Here is an 18989-nt window from a genome sequence, read left to right as displayed (position 1 = left end):
GTAGAACACCCGTTCTCTCGTTGATTTCCTAACACACTCTCCGCGTGCCCCCGTCCGACTAGTTTGGTCCGTCGACATCTAGGAGACATGGAAGTTCATATTTCCAGTTCGTCGGGCGCTGCATTCTGATTTGCATTCGACTTTTCTTGTCTTGAACCACACCGGAGGCATGATCGATCACGGGGCAACCGGCCGTACGACCTGGAGACCGGGGCGGATGGGCTGAAGCTGTCCGTGACGGCGCCTCGACTTGCGCCGTTGGCCGATCTGTGTCTCTGCGTCTTTCGTGTTCGGCCAGACTTGCCTGCCCTTTAGAACGTGTCATCGTATGTCGTATATAAATATGGGTGGTACGCTACCTACCTACTATATACACACATGCAGCTATCTATATACTCGTTTTTTCCCCACGTCTAATGGTTCATGACTCGCTTCTGCCGTCGGTCGGGGCCTAAAGCGTGGTCCTGGCCCGGATATCGGCCGCTTTGATGCCTTCATACCAGTAAAGGAGAAGGGCTCTCGTCCCGTGATAATACTCGTCGCCTCCCATCGCGGGGCAGTGAATGGCTGACTGCGTCGCTGCCGTACTCATATAGGTATACCCGGCACTTCTATGTTACGTCCCGTGTATTGTGTGCTGCTGATGGGCACTCGCCGGATATGACCTCGACCTTTCCCACCCCTCTAGTAGTCGAATGGACGCGATCTTTCATCAGCGACGGACCAAAGTTCGGCCGTTGCCGCCTCGAGTCGCCGCCGAGCGCGCGACTTCGAATCCGTACCTCTAGCAAGGGCGGCGCGACAGGTACCGCTGGAGGTACTTGGACGGAGGTATCGGGCAAGGATCAACTGGAAGGGCAGTCACCCTGAGCAGCCTTAGTTATCGAGTTTGGGAAGGTGCAGGGTACCTCGGTACTTTTCATGTACCTACCATGCTTTTTCTGCCATTCCGCGCACCCTCTGCAGTCTCGCTCGCGCAACCTCCAATTTCAGCCCATCTTCACTAGCATCCATGTCAGCTTGCTCGCCCTTCAATTATCTCCCCGACCGCAGTATCTGGCTTAATGATCGCGCGGACAGACGATTCTTGATGAATTGCTGGCATCACGCTTTGCGACGCTGGAGAGGAGGGCTTCGTGTCGGTGGTCGTCGTCGTGCTGTCGCGCGGTGAGAGGCTCAATCAGCCGCTTAGGGTGCGTATACGTTGATCGTCCCTGTCTTAGTATATACCTACCTACACTTACACGTGGCTTGCCCGTCGTTCCAGCCCTTTATCTGATGTCTGCTCTTGTTTTCCATATTTGAATTGACCTAGGTCCAGACCTGCTTCTCCTTAGATTTCGGATGAGAGGCCGTTCGGAGTCTCAGTCGAACCCCGCGCGTACGTGTAGTTGGTCGCGCGCGACGACCGACTAGCTACACCGTCGTCACGCCTCGTCTGGATTGTTGAGGGCCCGCCTGCCGCCGTACGACCTACCGCCACGGGGCTTCTGCTAACCCGGCGACCCGTTTCTGGAGCGGTCTCTCAGATGAGCTCCGGGCGCCGTCTCGTTCATTCACTCATTGTTATTCCTGACTATTGCGCTTAGCTGCCCAGCCACCGGCCAACGGCTTGGTCATCAGATCCTGTCTTCACAGGGTAAATCTTGGGTATCCGACGTGTTATTTTCAACTTCTCCTCATCGCCTCCGACAGAAAAATGGCCCAAGTAGCTCCGGGCCTAGAGCCGGAGCATAATGAGCCCCCGTGCTATAATTGTGGCTTGCGGGGCCACATGTTCACAGCTTGTCCCGAGGATCCTCGCAAGATGCCAGCGTAGGTATTTGTAATGTCCCTTCTTTATGCCAGGACTAGCTTCCTCCTGCACCCTGTGGTATAATAGCTGATGAGATGTGATTAGCGGTTTGGAGGCATCTTGGGCTCGACGACAATCGAGCAAGAGCCCCCATAATGATAATACTATATCCAGCAAGCGAGGCAAGGGACCGGTGATCACACGTTATCCTCCTCCTCCACCTCCTCCTCCCCCGCCCCCTCCTTCTCACCATGCACCTCCAGTTCAACCTTATCAGTCAGGTCCGGTCCCAGGATATCATCCCCAACCCCCGTACAATCCGGTTCTCTACGGAGAACCTACTCCACCCCAGCCGCCGTATGATCGGTACGGACCTCCGGCCCCCCCAGGATCTATAGGCCCTCCACCTGACCCTCATCAACCATTCAACCCACCGCCGTATAGTAGCTTCTATAGCTCCTCGAGTTCCACCCATGGGCCTTTCGAATACCACCACAGCCTTCCTAGCCGCCCCGGCCAGTATCTTCCCGGTGACTATCCTGCAGGCCCACCCAACCGACCAATCCATTATCCTCCGCCTCCTAGCCACTATCCCCTAGGTCCTCAGTATGGGACACACCATCCATATCCCGCCGGTCCTCCCCTGTCATACCCCCCACCACCGCCACCGCTGCCGCCCCCTACTTTCGCACATCCGCCTACGCCATATGCGTACCCGACCCCTCCGAGTTATACACAGAATGAATACACCCTCCCACAGCGCGGTCCGTCTCCTGTCTTCTATCCTCAGTACCCGCCACCGGACTCTTCTCATGACCGCCTGTACGGAGATGACAGAAGCCATCACCAACGTGATCGAGACTACCAACGTCGTCACGATGATAGACGCCCAACGGACGTTCGACACGCGCAAAATTTTCGGCATAATCCCTGGGATAATCCGCCACCGCCGAACTATCAAGATCACCGAGACGAGTACCACGAGAGTCGACACGGGGAAGCTTCTTATCGAGATGACCGACAATCCCGTCGTTGGGGTCGTGGCCGGCCTAGAGATGAGCGGCGCCAAGACCGCCAGGATCGATTCCACCCATACAAGAACTTGGATAAATCGGACAGGAATCATCGGCGGAGGCAGCCTTCTGTATCAACCCCGAGTCGAGTGGTGGTCCAGGATCGGGGTTCTCAGAAAAGGGAAACACCAACACCAGCCCAGGGTCATCAAGATCGTGAACCTGGTGAGATAGTATCCGAACTAGGTTCGGCGTCAGAGCGTGGTGACTTGGAAAGTGCATCCAGCGCAACTGTAGACAAAGTCGTTGAAGACATGGGCTGGGATGAGCACACTATATTCATTGAACTTTCGACAACTACGAAAGCAGACCCTATTGCGGCACCCCTCCCGACTGAGTATACCGAAGACGTCATGATCCCACCCGCCTTCGATGCTAAGGGCTTGAAGTCGCAATATATCACACCTCGCAACGTCGACGACTTTTCTCAAAGCATCCGCGAGACCAAAGATTGGTACACAATGCAACACCATCCAATATTTCTAGATCCGGCTGAAGTAAGCCTCCAGAAGCTAGATGATTACAACCGGGCAATACAAATAGATACGGCCCATAGGAATAACTTCAGGGATCGTTTGAGCAATTCACATGATGCTAATCGGCACCGCCATGGGCATTTGCGAGGCGTGCTAGGACGATATCTCGGGAAGAATCGCGATTCTCGCTACAAGCTCGATCGGGGGAAAAGGCGATGGAATGAATCATATGATGATGTGGATATCCTCAAAGCCGAAAGACTTTTCCGCAATTCTCCGATCGATGAGCCGTCTACCAAGAGACAGAAACCCGTATCCCCTGAGCCTGGAGAGGTTCTGGAGACAAATGGCCGTGACGTACCCTGGAAGCCGTCTCCGGTTCCCAACGAAGATGCTAAATTGGACATGGAACCAGGCGAATTGATCGAGGATCCTGATAATCAATCTCAAAGCCCCAATAGTAGGGGCCTCGCGTCGGGTCATGATATGAAACGTCACCAGTATAACGTGCAAACGCTTAAGGAACGAGATGATTCTGACAGAACATATTCCCCGCCGCCGCTAAGATCGATGGAGGATACCCCCGCATCTCACAGTCGGCCACTGAGCAGACATAGCTCCCGATGCTCTCGTGGAAGTCGCCCAAACAGTCGGGGCTCTTCGTCCAGAACTCGCACGCCTGATTCCCAAGGGTCTCCGCTGGATTCCATCGACCGTGAATTGCTAGGCCTGGAGCAACCGTCAAGTAGTGGAAGCGAATCCGAGAAAGAAATGCCGAAGCGGCCGTTTAATAATATGACGCCCAAATTCAAGCGCCGACAGCCAAGAGTCATTGAGGCTTACTCGTAGGTCTAGCCTAATACCCGATCGTCATATTCTTGATTGCTGATCGAAAATACAGACGCCGATGGTAGAACTCAGGAACTTTATGTAAAACCTAAAGAACCTATTTAAACATTTCATTGCCTGCTATCGTCAAGGATATCGGCAGCTGAGGAGGACCACCCAGTTTCGAGGATGACGCTTGAGCAGTGCGTCTTCGATGCCCTCACCCGTTGCCTGAGGCCACCGGAACAGGAAAGATAGCTAGCGGAGCTATCAGCTGACCGATATAGGCGCTTTTGGTATTGAATCCATTCATCGTGGATACTGCCACCTTGGAGTAGTTCACCCTTCACGACATCAATTCCCTCTCCCGGAGTAAGAGGGGGATAGGCTGTAGGCGAGGACGGGTCGGAGGGACGCTTGATTAAAAATTTCGGTTATGACGAGGATTAGAAAACCCCAACCGTCCTGCAATGCTGGAGATAACGGTGCGAGGGCCACTGACGCTATTCACGAATTTACGGTGCGTGCATCATCGTTGTAAATGTGGTAACAGTCAGAGCTTTACGGTTCACCAGATGAGCCTGGAGTTTAGGTGCATAGGCATTACGGACAAAGGTTAGGCATCAACATGCAATTTCAAGCATCCATCTCTCTCTCTCTCTCTCTCTCTCTCTCTCTTTCAAGTAGTCTCGGGAATTTCAACTGGATTTCGACGATTAGTAATAGTGTCTCTATGTCGCGCTGCTTTACGATGGGGTGGAACTTGCTAGGAACCGACTTTCTTATCTTCTTTGTTTCCTACCTCACCGACTCATTTTCTAGATCATGCGTCTTCTCAATCCTACTAGAAGATGTCAACTCCTCACCTCCTTTTCAACTCGTCCTTTGTCCGTCAGTCTCGAAACAATGTGCTTTCAACTGTTACAATAGGAGCATATGGTTGGGGTCCGCCGTGCGGTATAAAGGGCGTAGGTAGTAGCGGCTCTCTCCGCCCTATATTGTGCGCCGAATGTCCACACCTACGCCCGAAAAACAATCGATTATAACATCCAGCAAGCGCTCTGCCTGTGGGCTCCTCGCCTTCCACTACGTATTCGCCCCACCCTTCAGGCCTAGTTAGTCCGCCGTGGGCGAGAGAACCAAGGGCTCTTCAACCGTTCGATTCGGCTGGACCGCAACTCGTTCTCTTTTCTAGCGACTATGTGCACCGGAATCTGTTGGCTGTACGTGTGCCGGGGGTGCGGGACGGGCCTGCTTAAGGACCCGCACGTCGCGGGGCACACGTGCCGGATGGCGCGGCAGAACGGGCGGCGCGGGCGGTGCCGGACGGGGATAGAATACCGGGGGCCGATCGCGACTGCTGCTACTACTACTGGTGCGGGTGCGGCGAAGCCTGCCGGCGGCGGCGAGTCCTTCTACCGCAAGGTGGCGAACGAGCTGTGCGTGCTGTGCGAGCTGGGGCCCGAGATCGTGATGCTGGACGCGACGACGTGCGCCGAGGCGGAGCGGGAGGGGCGGCTGTTTGGGGGCGCGGGGTGGGACTCGGGGCACGCGTCGGCCGGCCTGGGCGAGGGCGAGGGGAGCGGCAGCGAGAGCCCGTGCCCGACCGACTGCGAGTGCTGCGACGGAGACGACGAAGGAGAAGAAGAGCAGACGGAGACGGACGGGGAGGACGCGAGCACAGCCGAGGACAAGGACGACGACGACGACGACGACGACGACGAAGAGGGCGGAGCTCTGCTGAGCAATGGCGACCGAGAGGACGGCGGCGCCACGCGAGATGCCGCGAAGCGGTCGACTAGGTATGTCATGGCCCCGTCGCGTATCTGGTAGGAAGAACGCAGAAGGCGACCCGGGGATGTTCTCGACGGGTGCGAGGAGTACGCCGTAGTCGGCCCTACCAACTCCCGTACGCGAGAGATCGAGGCGGCTCTGGCGCGGAAACGTTGGCCATCCATCACGCGAGCGCTGCGCAAACCCGCAGCCTGTAGGTAGATAGAGAGCCCTGTAAGTGGATGAATAGGTTCGGATGCTCTCGGGCAACGAATACGACATGCAGAGGAAATAGATTAGGGGTACTATGATTGTAAGGACCAAGTTGTCTAAGCTCATGTCGTGAGATCTCACAATACTTGGATATATGGAACGCAGGCCTGCGGGAAGCTAGTAATTATATATCAATATATACCTAGAATAGTAGCATTATTGCGTTCCATATTACGCCGAGCCTGGCTTGCATAGAAGCAGGCCCAGCCGGTATTACAGCACATAATCTTATCGATTCTTCTGGCACCAACCGTGCGCCGTGGGTAATAGCTTCAATACGAGTTGCCTGTGTAGTCTAGAGAAGTAGTGCCCCGGGATATTTTGGTTGCTCAGTGGACGTGTATGTCAAGTTTCGCCCAAGGCCGCTCTCTAGATTCGGACCTGGCCGCATGCGCCATTACCGACAAACTTGATGTCTTCCAAGGGCTGCGGCCAGCTGCCTATGGTGGCAGCCTTGAGGGCGCCGTTGCACGTGGTCGTCTTGGCTAGCTGGCAGTAGCCGTTCGCGAGCAGCTTGAAGCCGCCACAATTCGCGGTCTTGCGGCAAACGTCGCAGCAATCCACGTCCTCACTCACAAAGCCGTAGCCGACGAGCTGGTGGGATTGTATGAAGAAGTTTATGGCCTTCCCGTTGATCTTCGACGCCAGATTGTCCGCCTGGCACTGCCTGTATGCCGTGGGTGTCGGGCCGACAGTAGCTGTTGACGTTGTCGTTATAGTGACCGTTCTGGTCGTTGGCACGGTCGTTTCCGTCGTAATAACCTCCGTTGTATATACCGTGGAGGTTGTCTCCGCGGGGATCGGCACCTCGGTAGTGGTAGTGATTATTGTGCTGGTTGACGTCTCCGTAGAGGTCGAAGTGGAATCGGTGATTGTCTCCGTGGTTGTGCTAGTAGCGACTGTCGTGGTCAAGGTAGTGAAGGACGTAGTCTACAGAACCAGAGTCAGCATACGCGGTCACGCAAAACATGGATTCGTAGTATGTCATGCGACTGCGAAAACGGGACATACTAACCTTGCAAGCAACGTGGGAAGCGTAAGTCTCGATTTCTCCAATTGTTGGGGTAGCGACAGGACAATCGGGAATGCGAGAGCGAGGCGACCTTCCGATGACGAGACGGCCGACGGACCTCGCCACAATACCAGGGAGAGCAGACTTGATGGGTGTGCTATAGAAAGCGGGTCAGTAATCGCTTAGCCTTAGAAGGGGGGAAGAGGGCGTCTTAGTTGAATGAATATCTCCCAGTAACGGGCCAGGGGTAGAAGGAAATGAGCTTTGACATACAAACCAGCGGGTGCGCTAACCGTCCTCGTTGGTGGCTGGACGGAGCTCTAACACTTGGAGTTAGCAATTAACCTCTTCTGATGAATTGGGTCGCAAAGCATGCTTACCACTACAGTTCGAATCACGGTAATGGTACCAGTAATCGTATGGAACTCGGTGGATGTCGAGTACTCCGTCGATGTTGTGGTGTACGTGTCCGTTGCCTGGGACTCTGTCACCGTAGCCGTTTCGGTTGTAAACACCGTGGTGGTGGTGAGTTCAGTCGGCGTCGTGGTGGTTATCTCCGTGGTAGTTGCGGTCACCGAGTCTGTTATGGTGACTATTCTGGGGTCCAAGATTGTAACAACAGTGTTTACGGGCTTCCACACAAAAGTTGTCTCGCATATGCTAGGATCCTCGACAATCGGAGGCTCGTAATCAGGGAGCGGGGAAGGGTCCGTACAGGTCCCATGACAAGACCCCAGAATCAGGGATCCGACCTTCGAGCCGGCATGTTCTACAGCGGTGACACCGTCATTAACCCGGCTACCGAAGAAGTTGCAGGCTCCGGACTGGAACGAAAAGCTGATGCAAGTCGTGGTAGCATCACAGCGTTCCAGGCACTCCTCGAAGGAGTTTGCGTCCGAGATAGCGTCCGGCCTTTCCTCGATCTTGTACCCATCGAGGAAGTCATAAGAGCATTGGCATCCACCGGGTCCAACTACAAAGTCAGTCGGCGTCGGGCAAGCACTTGACGAGCTTGACGTAGTGCTGGAGATAGTGCTAGACGTAGACGAGGAGCTGGTTGGATATCCGTTAGGGGAAGAGCTTGACGAAGATGACCCTCCCGGGTAGCCGCTCGGGGAAGAGCTCGACGAAACCGATCCTGTTGGATACCCGCTAGGAGCAGAGCTTGAACCTGGCCCGATGGGGTAGCCGCTCGGGAAAGAGCTTGACGAAGCCGATCCTGTTGGATACCTGCTAGGGGCAGAGCTTGAACCTGGTCCGATGGGGTAGCCGCTCGGGGTAGAGCTTGACGATGACCCCGTTGGGTAGCCGTTTAGGGAAGAGCTCGAACCTGGTCCGGTGGGATAGCGGGGCGGGGAAAAGCTAGAAGATGATCGTATCGGGTATCCAGATGAGGAAGACTTCGAAACTGACAGAGTTGGATAGCCGGGCGGGAAAGAGCTAGAAGCCGATCCGGTTGGGTACCCCGGTTGAGCTGGTCTGGTTGGGTACCCTGGTTGAGCCGGTCCGGTTGGGTACGGGTGTGAGCCAGAGTCCGAAGCCGTCGCCGAAGAGCTCTTCGAGTTCGATAGAGAGACTGGCTTGCATTTGGCGGCGACCTCCCCGGCAAGGAGGGCAACGACAATCGGCTCAAACCTCATGGCGAAGAAGGAGCGGAGCCTGCAGCTTGAGTTGACTGATAAATGAATGTATGACTTCGTACGAAGTCTGACTTCAAGTCAAGCAGCAGCCGAGCGACAGAGTAAACGAGCGACGTGAGGCGGAGGAAGGGAACGTCAAGCAACGTGGAGGACATCGTCCCCTATTTGAGTTTGTCAGAGGGTCAGCCCAACGCTGGAGTCTTCCTGGGGAATATCTCCCAGGTACCGCCGAACCGAGGACATAAGCGCGCCATCGCCGTCTCATTTGTTAAGCCTCATCTCGTCTGCTAGAGCACCCTGCTACACGAACGGCCAGGGAAGCTAAGCCGAGTTCCTAATGAGAGCGCTATTAGCACTTGGCTAGGAGTCGACCCAGCCCTAAGAACATTTCGAGCTAAAAGCGACGCTTTGACGGGAGAGCCGTGTCGCAACTATCGAAATGGGTCTAACGCGATGTCAGGTCTAGACCTGAGCCGTGTGGGGTAGCTGAAGGCCTCAACCACGTACTATCGCGCGTAGCTCGAAGCGGTCGAGATGTTGACGAGGTCCGGCTGTTCAGCTTGCGGATAGTTTTACGTGATGCCAAAGAGGCGCGACAGTCCGGCGATGTCAGGAAGGGGTGGATGCGTAGTCAAGGTTCGATTCACCGTAAACTCCGCCAAGATCAGCTGCGAGTTGGCTAGGCCAGCCCTTTTCCTCCCTTTCACAAGGGGCCAGAGGCCTATATAGCTTAGATACTAGGCATCCATTCGGTTAGCCCAGGGCCCGCGGATCATTTACCCGTCAATCCAGGAACTCAGGTCTCCCAGCTGGGCGGAATTCGGCGGGCCTATGCTCTCCGACACTACAGTGAATGAATGATCTCATCGCTCTGGGGAAAGTGACCCGCATACATAAATCGTGGTCTGCGATGCTAGACACTTGGCGGTGGTAGGATTCTGTTGGAGAATGGGCACGTCTGGCCGCAGTCTAAAAAGATAGGCAGTGGGTAGGTATAAGTAATAACGAGGATAGCGGGCAAAGCATGGACGAGTCTCGCTGTCTTGATAGGGCCGGGATTTTGATGAAGGATGCTCGCCGCAACCAGGCCGAACGGCAGAGGCTCGACTCTGTATCCCTGGACAATAGAATAGGGGGGCGAAGGTAACAGGTTGGTTACCCGGACGCGTCGTGTTTTGCGTAGCGTCTCGGAGGCTTAGCTTGGCAGCATGCATGGGCACGGCAGCAAATGGCAGCAAGCTCCGATAAGATAAAGCTACCCCGCCCAACAAGTCCTCCTTACTCTACGATGCATATGCATGTAACGGGGGAATAGATCCATCCTCTGTAGGGCTGAAGGCAACATATCGATGACATAACTCCCCCCCCCACGGTGCAGTGGCACATTGCATGGTGTGGTTCGGCGATCCCATCCATCCGACCTCTCTCTTCGCCTACACACCTGATTCCCTTGATGCATCTTCCCGTCTACACATTCCCGTCTGCGATCCGCCCGAATAAAATAGAAATCTATCATTAGCCATCATTTCAGTCTACTGCCGTCATGCCAGCGAACCCTCTGAGCGCGTCGGTCATCCTCCAGCAGATGGCCGATGCTCTGCCCACCCATCCTCAGGGCGACGCCACATCTGATCTTAGTAGTTCTCATGAGGCTCTGGCGCTATTTACGCACGCCTGCATGGCTTCACTTGGCTTCCGCCTCCTAGGTTTCGACGAGGACAAGTTGGAAGGTCGGTACTAGTCTGCTCAACCTGTGTCTTGTCCCCCCTTCCGCTAACGTCGATGGTCCTTAAATAGAGGCAAAGTGCCATGAGCTGGCTCCGCGGCTGCCACCGAACTGGAATGCCTCTTTCAACACCTACGCATTCATCTATGCCCATCAACAATCAGCGCTTCGCTTTGTCATCAGAACTGATCGCATGGGTGGCAAAGCCGAGATTCGCGGACTAGGAATCAACGACGACCGCATCACACGCGTCGATATCACTATCAAGGACTTCGTTTCTAACGCAGCTCTCCCTGTGCGGATAGAATTCGACGGCGAGGGCGTCGAAGACCGATCTAATGTGACGCAGAAACTGCGGAGCGTTTTCATATCCGAGAGCCGTATTGTAGATCTAGCCAACCTTATCAAGATTAATATTATCCAGAGGCTCCTGCCATCGCTGCAGAAGGAGGGCTACGAGGAATCTCCCGATGACAAAGTTGCGCGCGAGGATGCCGACCAAGCCGGCCGGAGACCACCCCGACAGCCCGTGATGCCCGATCCGTTACCCCAGCCAGCTCAGCCGTACCCATATAATGACCCGCTTCATCCGCCTCCCCGCAACCCCGTTCCAGCTGGCGATTTTCCACCTCCAGGCTTTGAGGATCCTTACGATATCAATCGCCCGATTCGAGGCCCCCTTCAGCCTGGCCGTAGCCCATTCGGGAATATCGGGGCTGATGACTTGAACCCACCGGGTCTGGGACCACACGACCCGTTGCGCCCCGGAATAGGTATTGGCGGAGGACTACCAAGGCCTGGTGGAAATCGAGGCATGCACCCGACTTTTGACGACCCTCTCTTCGGAGGCCACCGGCCTGGTGACGAGACTTTCGATCCTCAGGTACCGCCAGGTGCCCGTTACGATCCCCTAGGCCCGGGGGGGCATCCTAGGCTCGGAGGCCGTCGGCCAGGTGGCGGTAGAGGGCCATTTGGAGGAGGATTCGGAGGGTTTGGAGGGTTTGGAGGTGATATCATCTGAGGCAATGGAGCCGGGCGGCTTTGAGAAAGGTAGGTATCGTGGCTTAGTCGGCATACTCTTGGTTTGCTGGTCTCCCCCGTCACTTTCACGGATATCCGCAGGGGTCTCCGAATAAACTCTTGGTGGCATCCATGCTTTTTTCGCAATTCATATCCCATGAAACCCTGCGACTGGCGTTGCAGCGGGCCGATGAACTCTTTAAACGTGACGGACTATAGGCCGGCCTAGATACTTCGGGGCCTGCCTAGACAAGAGTTCTTGAGCTATGGGTCGAGTGTGCGATTCATAAAATACCATCCTTCGTCAGCAGGCGCGCCATGAACAACGGCACCGGCCCCGTGCTCGCGAGGACCTGGACCTCGGACAAGCGAGACCATTTGAAGCTGGACAAAAGCGTGAGAATCCGCGAAGAAGGCGAAAGTGTAGCTGATGTATCTATTCTAATACCTCTTACCCTCATTATGCCACGATGTCGTGAACGAGGAAGGTACCCAAATGGGAAAACAAGTTTGAACTTACCTGTCTAAATTACTTGCTCATCATATTTTTTATCTGAACGTAAACGGAAATATTGGGGGGACAGTAGGCCCGAATCGACATGCGCCCACTAGAGAGGATATAGGACGTGCTATTCGTGTGAAGCGTAAGGCGATACCTGTTCGTTGATTCTGCCCTCCTCGACCCAGCATTCGAAGAACAAAGGCCCAGCTTCTACGGCCCGGAGAGGAGTTGTCTTGGCTCCACCGATATCCCGGCCTGGCACGTGTTTGTCTCTAGATTTCGGCTGTAGATTGGGCTGAGTTGGGATCCAAGGTTGCGGGTGCTGAGATATATTAGTTATTGCCGTCCGAAGCCTCTTCTTTATCTAGAGGCGTATGCGTATACGTAAGTAAGGTTGGCAACACTCACCCCTATCGGCGCCTCGCTGTCGTCCCGCAACTCTACCGCGACGGTGAAAGTGCAACCCTCCGGCAGCGGGGCCATCTTCTCGCCAGCGTAAGCGAGCTTCCTCACGGTAGCGCGTAGCTGCTCGTCGACGTCAGTCCAGTTAACCCTGACGGGGCCGGGACCGGGACCGGGACCAGCCTCAGGGTCGTTATCGGCGGATGGGTCGGACTCGTCGTCTTCCGCAGTCCTCGGGCCGCGGGGGGCAGCATCGAAGCCCGTCCAGGCGGGGAAGGCGGAGACGTCAAACATCCAGCGCTCAGCGACCCGGGCCTGGCTGTCGTACACGACGACAGCGACGCGCTCGGCAGCGCCGCGGGCGAGCTGGGCGCGGACAGCATCGACGGCGTCGCGGATCCACGAACACACTTTGGGGTGCCGAGATTGGTGGACGGGTAGGTTGTAGGCCCGGCTCATCAGGAAGGTCTCCTGGGGGTAGATGGAGCGGTAGTAGAGGATGTTATGGATGCAGACGGTGAGGAAGTGGGTGAATGAGACGAGCAGGTAGGATGCTTGGCCAGATGGTATGAATGCCTGTTGCTGTTGCTCCCCTTGGTGGGATTGCGGCTGAAGCGGCGGCTGTTCTTGTGATTCTGGTGGGAAAGCCATCCTTTTTTTTTCCCTTCCTGGATGATGATATTGTTGTTGTCGTTAGGCGCGCGTAGTCTCTATGTACTGTGGCAGACGCGTTGAGGGGCAGAATATGTGTGCATGGGGTGGGAGGGGCGCGTTGGGTTAGGCTGAGAGGGGTGATGGATTGGTTCATCCACACAACGGGGCAACCGAGTACCTGGAATTCTTACTCCACCTGGACTGAACCCCGTTATAGTACGCCTGTATGTAGGTACTGCTTGAGAGGTACAAGACATACCCTAAGGTCCATACTATTCTGCATGCCTTGCTTAAGCACCAGGAGGCACCGGTAGGTACAACAGGTCTGTTTGGTGAGAGGCAGCCAACCTAAGGTTGGTTATCCCTGGCACAAATCCCAGGTAATGTAGGAGGTAGTTTTGGCCCTGCCACATGTGCTTTTCCACAGAAATTCTGGTTTGGAGGTGGGGGAGGGAGGGGTACTTGGCAGGGCAAGCAAGCTCTTACCAGGGACCCAAAACACAGCTGTTGCAAGAGGTTATAGGGGATTCATAACAACTACCTGCAGGTATCTAAGGTATAGGTACCTACCTGCCTACCTTAGGTAGTAGGACAACCCTTATAACTCCTACCCTAGTGGTACCCCTGTTTCTTAGGCACCACACTGCACATGCTGGGAGAGGGACGGTAGAAATTGGAGCCGTTCACAGGCCACACCTCGAGTTGGCCCGCAGCCCTCGAACCCTCCCTCCCACCCTTCTGTTCCCCCGCCAGTCATTTTGACCGCCTTGGGACAAAACACAAACATCTCGTCGGGGCCGTCACCGCACAAAGCTACCGCACGTAAACCACCACCACCTCGAACCGGCACCGTCTCGGCTCGAGAAACGCCTGCATCTCCCTACGCGGTTCCACAGACACACTATATCTGCCCAGTACTCATCAATCCCGCAGATCAACTGGCCTGTCGCACAAATCTCGAGCCAGCCCAAGATGGAGGACCAGCTCGTCCAGGTCCTGGCCAACACCCAGCTGGCAGCCGAGGGCCCTAGGAAACAAGCCGAACTTGACTTGAAGCACGCGTCCACCAACCCTGCCTACCTACTCTCCCTCGCCAACATTGCTCGACATGCCTCCATCACCGTAGACGTCCGACAAGCAGCCCTGTCTGCGCTGCGGCTGTTCATCGAGAAGAACTGGAGCGGCGAGAGCGACAGTGGCCCTGCCATCCCCATTGCCGATTCTATCAAGGATCAGATCAGACCTATGGTCCTTGACCTCGCCCTCAACTCTGAGGATGACAAGAAGATCAAGGCAGCCGCAAGGTACAATGGCCTCCCGTATACGAACTCGCCCGAGTGTTTCGTCATTTCTACTCCCCTCACATGTTCCTCGCCTCTTCCGCCCATGCATCTTAAGAAATCCTCCCGTCCCAGACCTCCCAATGATGCTCCGCATCCATCTCACTTCGCCTCATCGCCTTGCTGATCCCGTCTATGGACGGTTGCCGCTGACCGTATTGCCTAGCTTCACCGCGGGCAAGATCGCCAATGTGGACTTCCCCGAACAGTGGCCCTCTCTTCTGCCGACGCTCCTCGAGATAATCCCGAGCGGTACCGATGGTCAACTTCACGGCGCCCTGATCGTCCTCCGCGATCTAGTAGACGAGAGCCTAAGCGACGGCCAGTTCTTCTCCATGGCGCGAGACATTGTCAAGGTCGTATACGATGTGGCTATCAACGAGAAACGCAAGCCTGCCCTACGTGCACTTGCCGTCTCTGTCTTCCGCGGATGCTTCGATCTCATGGATACGGTCAAGGACGAGCATCCCAAGGAGGTTCACGGATTTGCCGAGGAGGCTATGAAGGGCTGGTTCCCCTTCTTCGACCAGACAATGAAGCTGCGATTGCCCGACCGCGACCCCCAGTCGATATCCCAGCCCGACAGCTGGAACGGGTTGATCGCTCTGAAGCTCCAGGTTGTCAAGTGCCTTCTCAAGTTGAAGCTCGTGTTCGCGAATCTCTTGGCGCCTCAGACGCCAGTTTTCTTCCAAGCCATCTGGGAGGAGCTGTTGCTCCTTGAGCCTTCTCACGAGCTGATGTATATCGAGAACGAAGCACAAGGCAGGCTCGAAGATTCCGACGGCCTTCCCTATACCTTAGACTTCCTAGTATTAGAAGAGCTGGATTTCCTGAATAGCTGCATGCGAGCGCCGCCGGTCCGGAAGGAGCTGGAGGCCCAGTTGGCAATTCACGCCTCTGCACACGAGACCCCTTGGGTGCTGGACATCATGAAGCTGGCGAGCTCTTACGCCCGTATCACCCGAGAGGAGGAGGAGCTGTGGGACATCGACGTCTCTCTGTACCTTGCAGAGGAGCAGTCTGTGAGCGCTAATTATACCCCACGGACCGCCTGCGGAGACCTCATCATCAAACTTGGAGAGTGGCTGAACCAGAAGGCGCTGGAAGGTCTCTTCGCCCACACTAAGAATCTCTTCGCGGAAAATGCCTCGTGGAGGAAGCAGGAAGCCGCTCTGTATCTGCTTAACATGCTGCTCAATGACTTTCTCGACTGCAACAAGCCAGCGCCGCCCGAGGTTAGCCAGGCTTATCTTGAGCTGGTCACCTATGCCGTCAACCGCCCTGCGGAGCCGCTGCTACGCGCTCGGGGCTATCTAGTTGCTGGCGTACTGGCCCAATTTGACGGAGCTGCGACTACGCTCACGAACCAGACCGTCGAAGCCATCACAGCAGAGCAGTCGGAGCTAGTGCAAGTCGCGTGTATCAAGGCAGTTGAAGGCTTCCTCCAGAGCGAAAATGCTATGGGCGACCAGCAACTCCAAGCGAACGTAGTCAACGCCATAAAGCAGTGGATGACCATTAAGGACATGACAGAAATTGAGGAATCGGACGACTTGCTGGTTACGCTAACGGAAACTCTCCGAGCCGCCATAAATTTAGACAAGAGAGTCGCGGTGTCTCCCGACGTTCCAGCCTTGGACTTGCTATTCCCTATCGCCAAGCATGGATCGAGCAATTGGCAGGTATGTACTGGACCTTACTGATTAGCCAGTCGCTTATGTCCATCTTTGGGCATCTCGCCGTCGCAGAGAGGCTAATTGCGTTGTTTGTTTAGGTGACGATGCTTGTCTGCGAGGAGTTCGAAGATGTTGTCAAGTCGCTGCCGGACGCGGCGTCGTTTCAAGCGCTCTGCCAGAAAGTCCTCCCTTCTCTGACCGGCGCATTCAACGTCGCCGATGTCACTTCGGATAACCCACTCATTACCGTGAGTCTAGACTTTTCCCAGCGTCTAGAAACTGCCCGTTCCAATTTCTCGCCTTGTCTTGAAGGCATCTCGGTTATCCAGATGATTGACGTAATCGTTGCAGGTTGCGGCTGAGCTCATGGCTTCCCTCACTCAATATGCCTCCGAGCCCCTCCCCCCTGGATTCGTAGCGGTCACGCTGCCTAAGTTGAGCCGGCTGCTTATGGAGGCCAACGAGGGGGAGATTCTAAGACCCGGGGCCGAATCTGTAAAGTATCTCTTGGCGCACGACCACGAGCAGGTACTCAATTACCACGACGAGAATAACAGATCTGGCCTCGAAGTTTGTCTCCTTATCATTGACCGTTTGCTGGGCCCTACGATCGAGGATAACGCTGCTTCCGAAGTGGGCGGCCTCGCAGCTGAGCTAGTCGAAAAGGCCGGCCACGAGCGGCTTGGTCCATTCCTGCCACAGTTATTGCAGGCTGTCGCTAACCGTCTAGCGACCGCTGAAGCTGCGCCATTTATTCAATCGCTCATTCTCGTCTTCGCAAGGCTCTCGCTCCTGGGCGCTCATGATGTGGTGGAATTCCTTAGTACTATACAGATCGATGGACAGAGTGGCCTCCAGATCGTTCTGAGCAAGTGGCTTGAAAATTCTGTCAACTTTGCCGGGTACGATGAGATCAGGCAGAAGTAAGCCCAATCCGACCGGAACTAAATCTAGAGCCTGCTAACTTGAGTTCCAGTGTGATTGCTCTCTCAAAGCTGTATAGCTTGAACGATGCTAGAGTGGCTCAGACGATGGTGAAGGGAGATCTTATCATGCCCGCAAGCGATAGGATCATGACGCGTTCTCGTGCTAAGCAACGTAATGCAGCACCCTACATCCCTCAAATATCGCCGCTAAACGAGTTTGCAGAGCCGGATCAGTATACTATCATCCCTGCACCACTCAAGATTTTGAAGGTCCTCATCGAGGAGCTTCTTTCGGCTTCTGGCATGAACAGTGCCGCTACGGCGGCGGCGGCGGCGGCAGCAGCTGAGTTTGCCGACGAGAACGACGACGACGGCTGGGAGGACGATCCGGATACGCTCGACCTTAACCTCGGCAGCACCAAGAACGACCTCATGGGCTTCTTAGAAGCCAGCAATATGCGCAACCGGGACGATGAAACCCAGAACTACCTGACAGAATTCTTCGTGACAGCTGCTCGAGATAACATTGCCGGCTTCGGGGAGTGGTACAACGGGCTGACAGACGACGAGAAAGCGAAATTGAATGAGATCCGCCCAGCGGAATAAACCGCTTAGACTCCACCGGTTTGTTGGCAGGGCACGCTTTAGGACGGGGAGGTGGAAAATACCGAAGGAGAGGGGGGACTCTCTCGTAGGCTAACGCTGAAATGATACCGGGGAAACTCATAGAGGCAAGGTAGTGTCTCATGGCGAACACCTTTGCCTTGCCTCGTTGAGGCTCTTAGAGGGGTGGGTAGTTAATAAAAAGCTCGATATGAGAATGGAATAAGTCGTCGGTGGCTCGGGCGGGGGCTTCGAGGAATGAGGGGCCACATTCGAGTATGAATGAATGAATAGGGGTGAGGGGGGGAGAACTGCATGCCGTGATGCTCGCAGATGCATTCTCGTCGTTCGCCTCGCCCGTTCGCCTGGGTTCGGGACCGTGAAGCGCTTTCTCGATGGTCACCGCAAAACAAAACAAAAAAACACCATCTTCAGATCAACCACCTCCCAGGCGCAGATACAAGTGGGTAGGTTAGTTAGTTATACTAGTCATGACATATACAAAGAACCACAAGCAAGAAAAAAAAAAACGTCCCCAAGTTTCGTCAACACGATTATCCTCCGCCGGGGTTTTCTATCTATGAGCTCTTCGGCGGGCCAAGCTGTGTGGTGTGCGTAGGGATACGGGATGCTTATGTATAATGTGTTGGATCAAGACTAGGTGCCATCCTCTGTCCCAATACAACGCTTAGCTGGGGCGTATGTGCTGCACCGTCTTCCAGGCAAGGCTAGGGAAGCAATTTGTGGCGGGTTGTGCTCAAGGGGTCGAATTCTACACCAAGTAGACCTGCGATGCGCTAGCCCCCCCCCCCCCCCCCCCCCTATTGCACGATAGAGCGGACCCTCACTCCGAGTTTCTCCTCTCCCCTCCTTCTCACCACCAACGCCTTCCGACATCCTGGCCGGAGTATTTCGCAGCAGACATGTGTGGGTTGATAGGCTTAAGCCTAGTACCTCTCTCGTCTTGTTACGAACTTAGTTCTAGTCAAGCCCCCTCTTATTACCCGGACAATACGCACGCTTCTCTTACCTTAGCCGAAGTCCCCTTGCGTCGCGGGAAGCCGCGGAGATGCAGACGGGGTCGGTATACTGCTGTGGATATACATTGCGATGGGAGTCATCTGTAGTGGCATTCGTCATTTGTCGTTTGACGTTATCATTAGTCTTATTCTCTATAGGCCCCCCCCCTCTGCTTTTTTCTTTCGTGAATTCCTTTCCCGCATTGGCTGCCCTGGCTTATCCGTCGTCTTCTCGTTCTCAGGTAAAAATG

The 18989-nt window shown here is 55.1% G+C and overlaps 6 protein-coding genes across 6 annotated transcripts; 4 read left to right on the top strand and 2 right to left on the bottom strand.

Moving 5' to 3' along the window:
- The first annotated feature begins 1349 nt into the window (after positions 1-1349).
- GGS23DRAFT_284553 (uncharacterized protein) lies at positions 1350-4529 on the top strand. The gene is made up of 3 exons (XM_051512583.1): positions 1350-1815; positions 1901-4189; positions 4246-4529. The coding sequence occupies exons 1-3, from the start codon at positions 1700-1702 to the stop codon at positions 4256-4258; spliced, it is 2418 nt and encodes an 805-aa protein (XP_051375435.1). The 5' UTR covers positions 1350-1699; the 3' UTR covers positions 4259-4529.
- Positions 4530-5372: 843 nt separating this feature from the next.
- On the top strand, positions 5373-6005 carry GGS23DRAFT_593462 (uncharacterized protein; the record flags this gene model as incomplete). Its single annotated transcript, XM_051518037.1, has 1 exon — positions 5373-6005. The coding sequence occupies one exon, from the start codon at positions 5373-5375 to the stop codon at positions 6003-6005; it is 633 nt and encodes a 210-aa protein (XP_051375434.1).
- Positions 6006-6435: 430 nt separating this feature from the next.
- Positions 6436-9301, bottom strand: GGS23DRAFT_284559 (uncharacterized protein). Its single transcript, XM_051512584.1, has 4 exons — positions 7611-9301; positions 7504-7550; positions 7234-7387; positions 6436-7148 (listed from the first exon to the last, which is right to left on the bottom strand). The coding sequence occupies exons 1-4, from the start codon at positions 8868-8870 to the stop codon at positions 6588-6590; spliced, it is 2022 nt and encodes a 673-aa protein (XP_051375433.1). The 5' UTR covers positions 8871-9301; the 3' UTR covers positions 6436-6587.
- A 1112-nt stretch (positions 9302-10413) lies between these two features.
- On the top strand, positions 10414-11617 carry GGS23DRAFT_593460 (PI31 proteasome regulator N-terminal-domain-containing protein; the record flags this gene model as incomplete). The annotated part of the gene is made up of 2 exons (XM_051518036.1): positions 10414-10600; positions 10668-11617. 2 exons carry the CDS (start codon positions 10414-10416, stop codon positions 11615-11617), a joined length of 1137 nt encoding a protein of 378 aa, XP_051375432.1.
- A 577-nt stretch (positions 11618-12194) lies between these two features.
- Positions 12195-13574, bottom strand: GGS23DRAFT_284485 (DNA-binding protein). Its single transcript, XM_051512582.1, has 2 exons — positions 12527-13574; positions 12195-12440 (listed from the first exon to the last, which is right to left on the bottom strand). Exons 1-2 carry the CDS (start codon positions 13169-13171, stop codon positions 12246-12248), a joined length of 840 nt encoding a protein of 279 aa, XP_051375431.1. The 5' UTR covers positions 13172-13574; the 3' UTR covers positions 12195-12245.
- Positions 13575-13914: 340 nt separating this feature from the next.
- GGS23DRAFT_551731 (ARM repeat-containing protein) lies at positions 13915-18341 on the top strand. Its single transcript, XM_051515371.1, has 6 exons — positions 13915-14478; positions 14681-16196; positions 16289-16438; positions 16542-17113; positions 17167-17288; positions 17340-18341. The coding sequence occupies exons 1-6, from the start codon at positions 14147-14149 to the stop codon at positions 17720-17722; spliced, it is 3075 nt and encodes a 1024-aa protein (XP_051375430.1). The 5' UTR covers positions 13915-14146; the 3' UTR covers positions 17723-18341.
- The last annotated feature ends 648 nt before the right edge of the window (positions 18342-18989 follow it).

This window comes from Durotheca rogersii (genome assembly GCF_024521655.1).
Source record: "Durotheca rogersii strain YMJ 92031201 chromosome Unknown GGS23scaffold_3, whole genome shotgun sequence".
In the NCBI taxonomy this organism is placed as follows: domain Eukaryota; kingdom Fungi; phylum Ascomycota; class Sordariomycetes; order Xylariales; family Xylariaceae; genus Durotheca; species Durotheca rogersii.
The sequence above is the reverse complement of the archived record's forward strand: the minus strand, read 5'-3'. Positions and strand labels throughout refer to the sequence as shown.

Excerpts from the sequence above, each read along its gene's own strand:
- GGS23DRAFT_284553 (XM_051512583.1), top strand. The coding sequence starts at position 1,700 with ATGGCCCAAGTAGCTCCGGGCCTAGAGCCGGAGCATAATGAGCCCCCG. Across the intron at positions 1,816-1,900 it reads GATCCTCGCAAGATGCCAGC|CGGTTTGGAGGCATCTTGGG; the intron begins GTAGGTATTTGT and ends AGATGTGATTAG.
- GGS23DRAFT_284559 (XM_051512584.1), bottom strand. The coding sequence starts at position 8,870 with ATGAGGTTTGAGCCGATTGTCGTTGCCCTCCTTGCCGGGGAGGTCGCC. Across the intron at positions 7,551-7,610 it reads CCGTGATTCGAACTGTAGTG|AGCTCCGTCCAGCCACCAAC; the intron begins GTAAGCATGCTT and ends TCCAAGTGTTAG. Across the intron at positions 7,149-7,233 it reads CTTCCCACGTTGCTTGCAAG|ACTACGTCCTTCACTACCTT; the intron begins GTTAGTATGTCC and ends CTGGTTCTGTAG.
- GGS23DRAFT_284485 (XM_051512582.1), bottom strand. The coding sequence starts at position 13,171 with ATGGCTTTCCCACCAGAATCACAAGAACAGCCGCCGCTTCAGCCGCAA. Across the intron at positions 12,441-12,526 it reads ACAGCGAGGCGCCGATAGGG|CACCCGCAACCTTGGATCCC; the intron begins GTGAGTGTTGCC and ends AATATATCTCAG.
- GGS23DRAFT_551731 (XM_051515371.1), top strand. The coding sequence starts at position 14,147 with ATGGAGGACCAGCTCGTCCAGGTCCTGGCCAACACCCAGCTGGCAGCC. Across the intron at positions 14,479-14,680 it reads AAGATCAAGGCAGCCGCAAG|CTTCACCGCGGGCAAGATCG; the intron begins GTACAATGGCCT and ends CGTATTGCCTAG. Across the intron at positions 17,114-17,166 it reads TACGATGAGATCAGGCAGAA|TGTGATTGCTCTCTCAAAGC; the intron begins GTAAGCCCAATC and ends CTTGAGTTCCAG.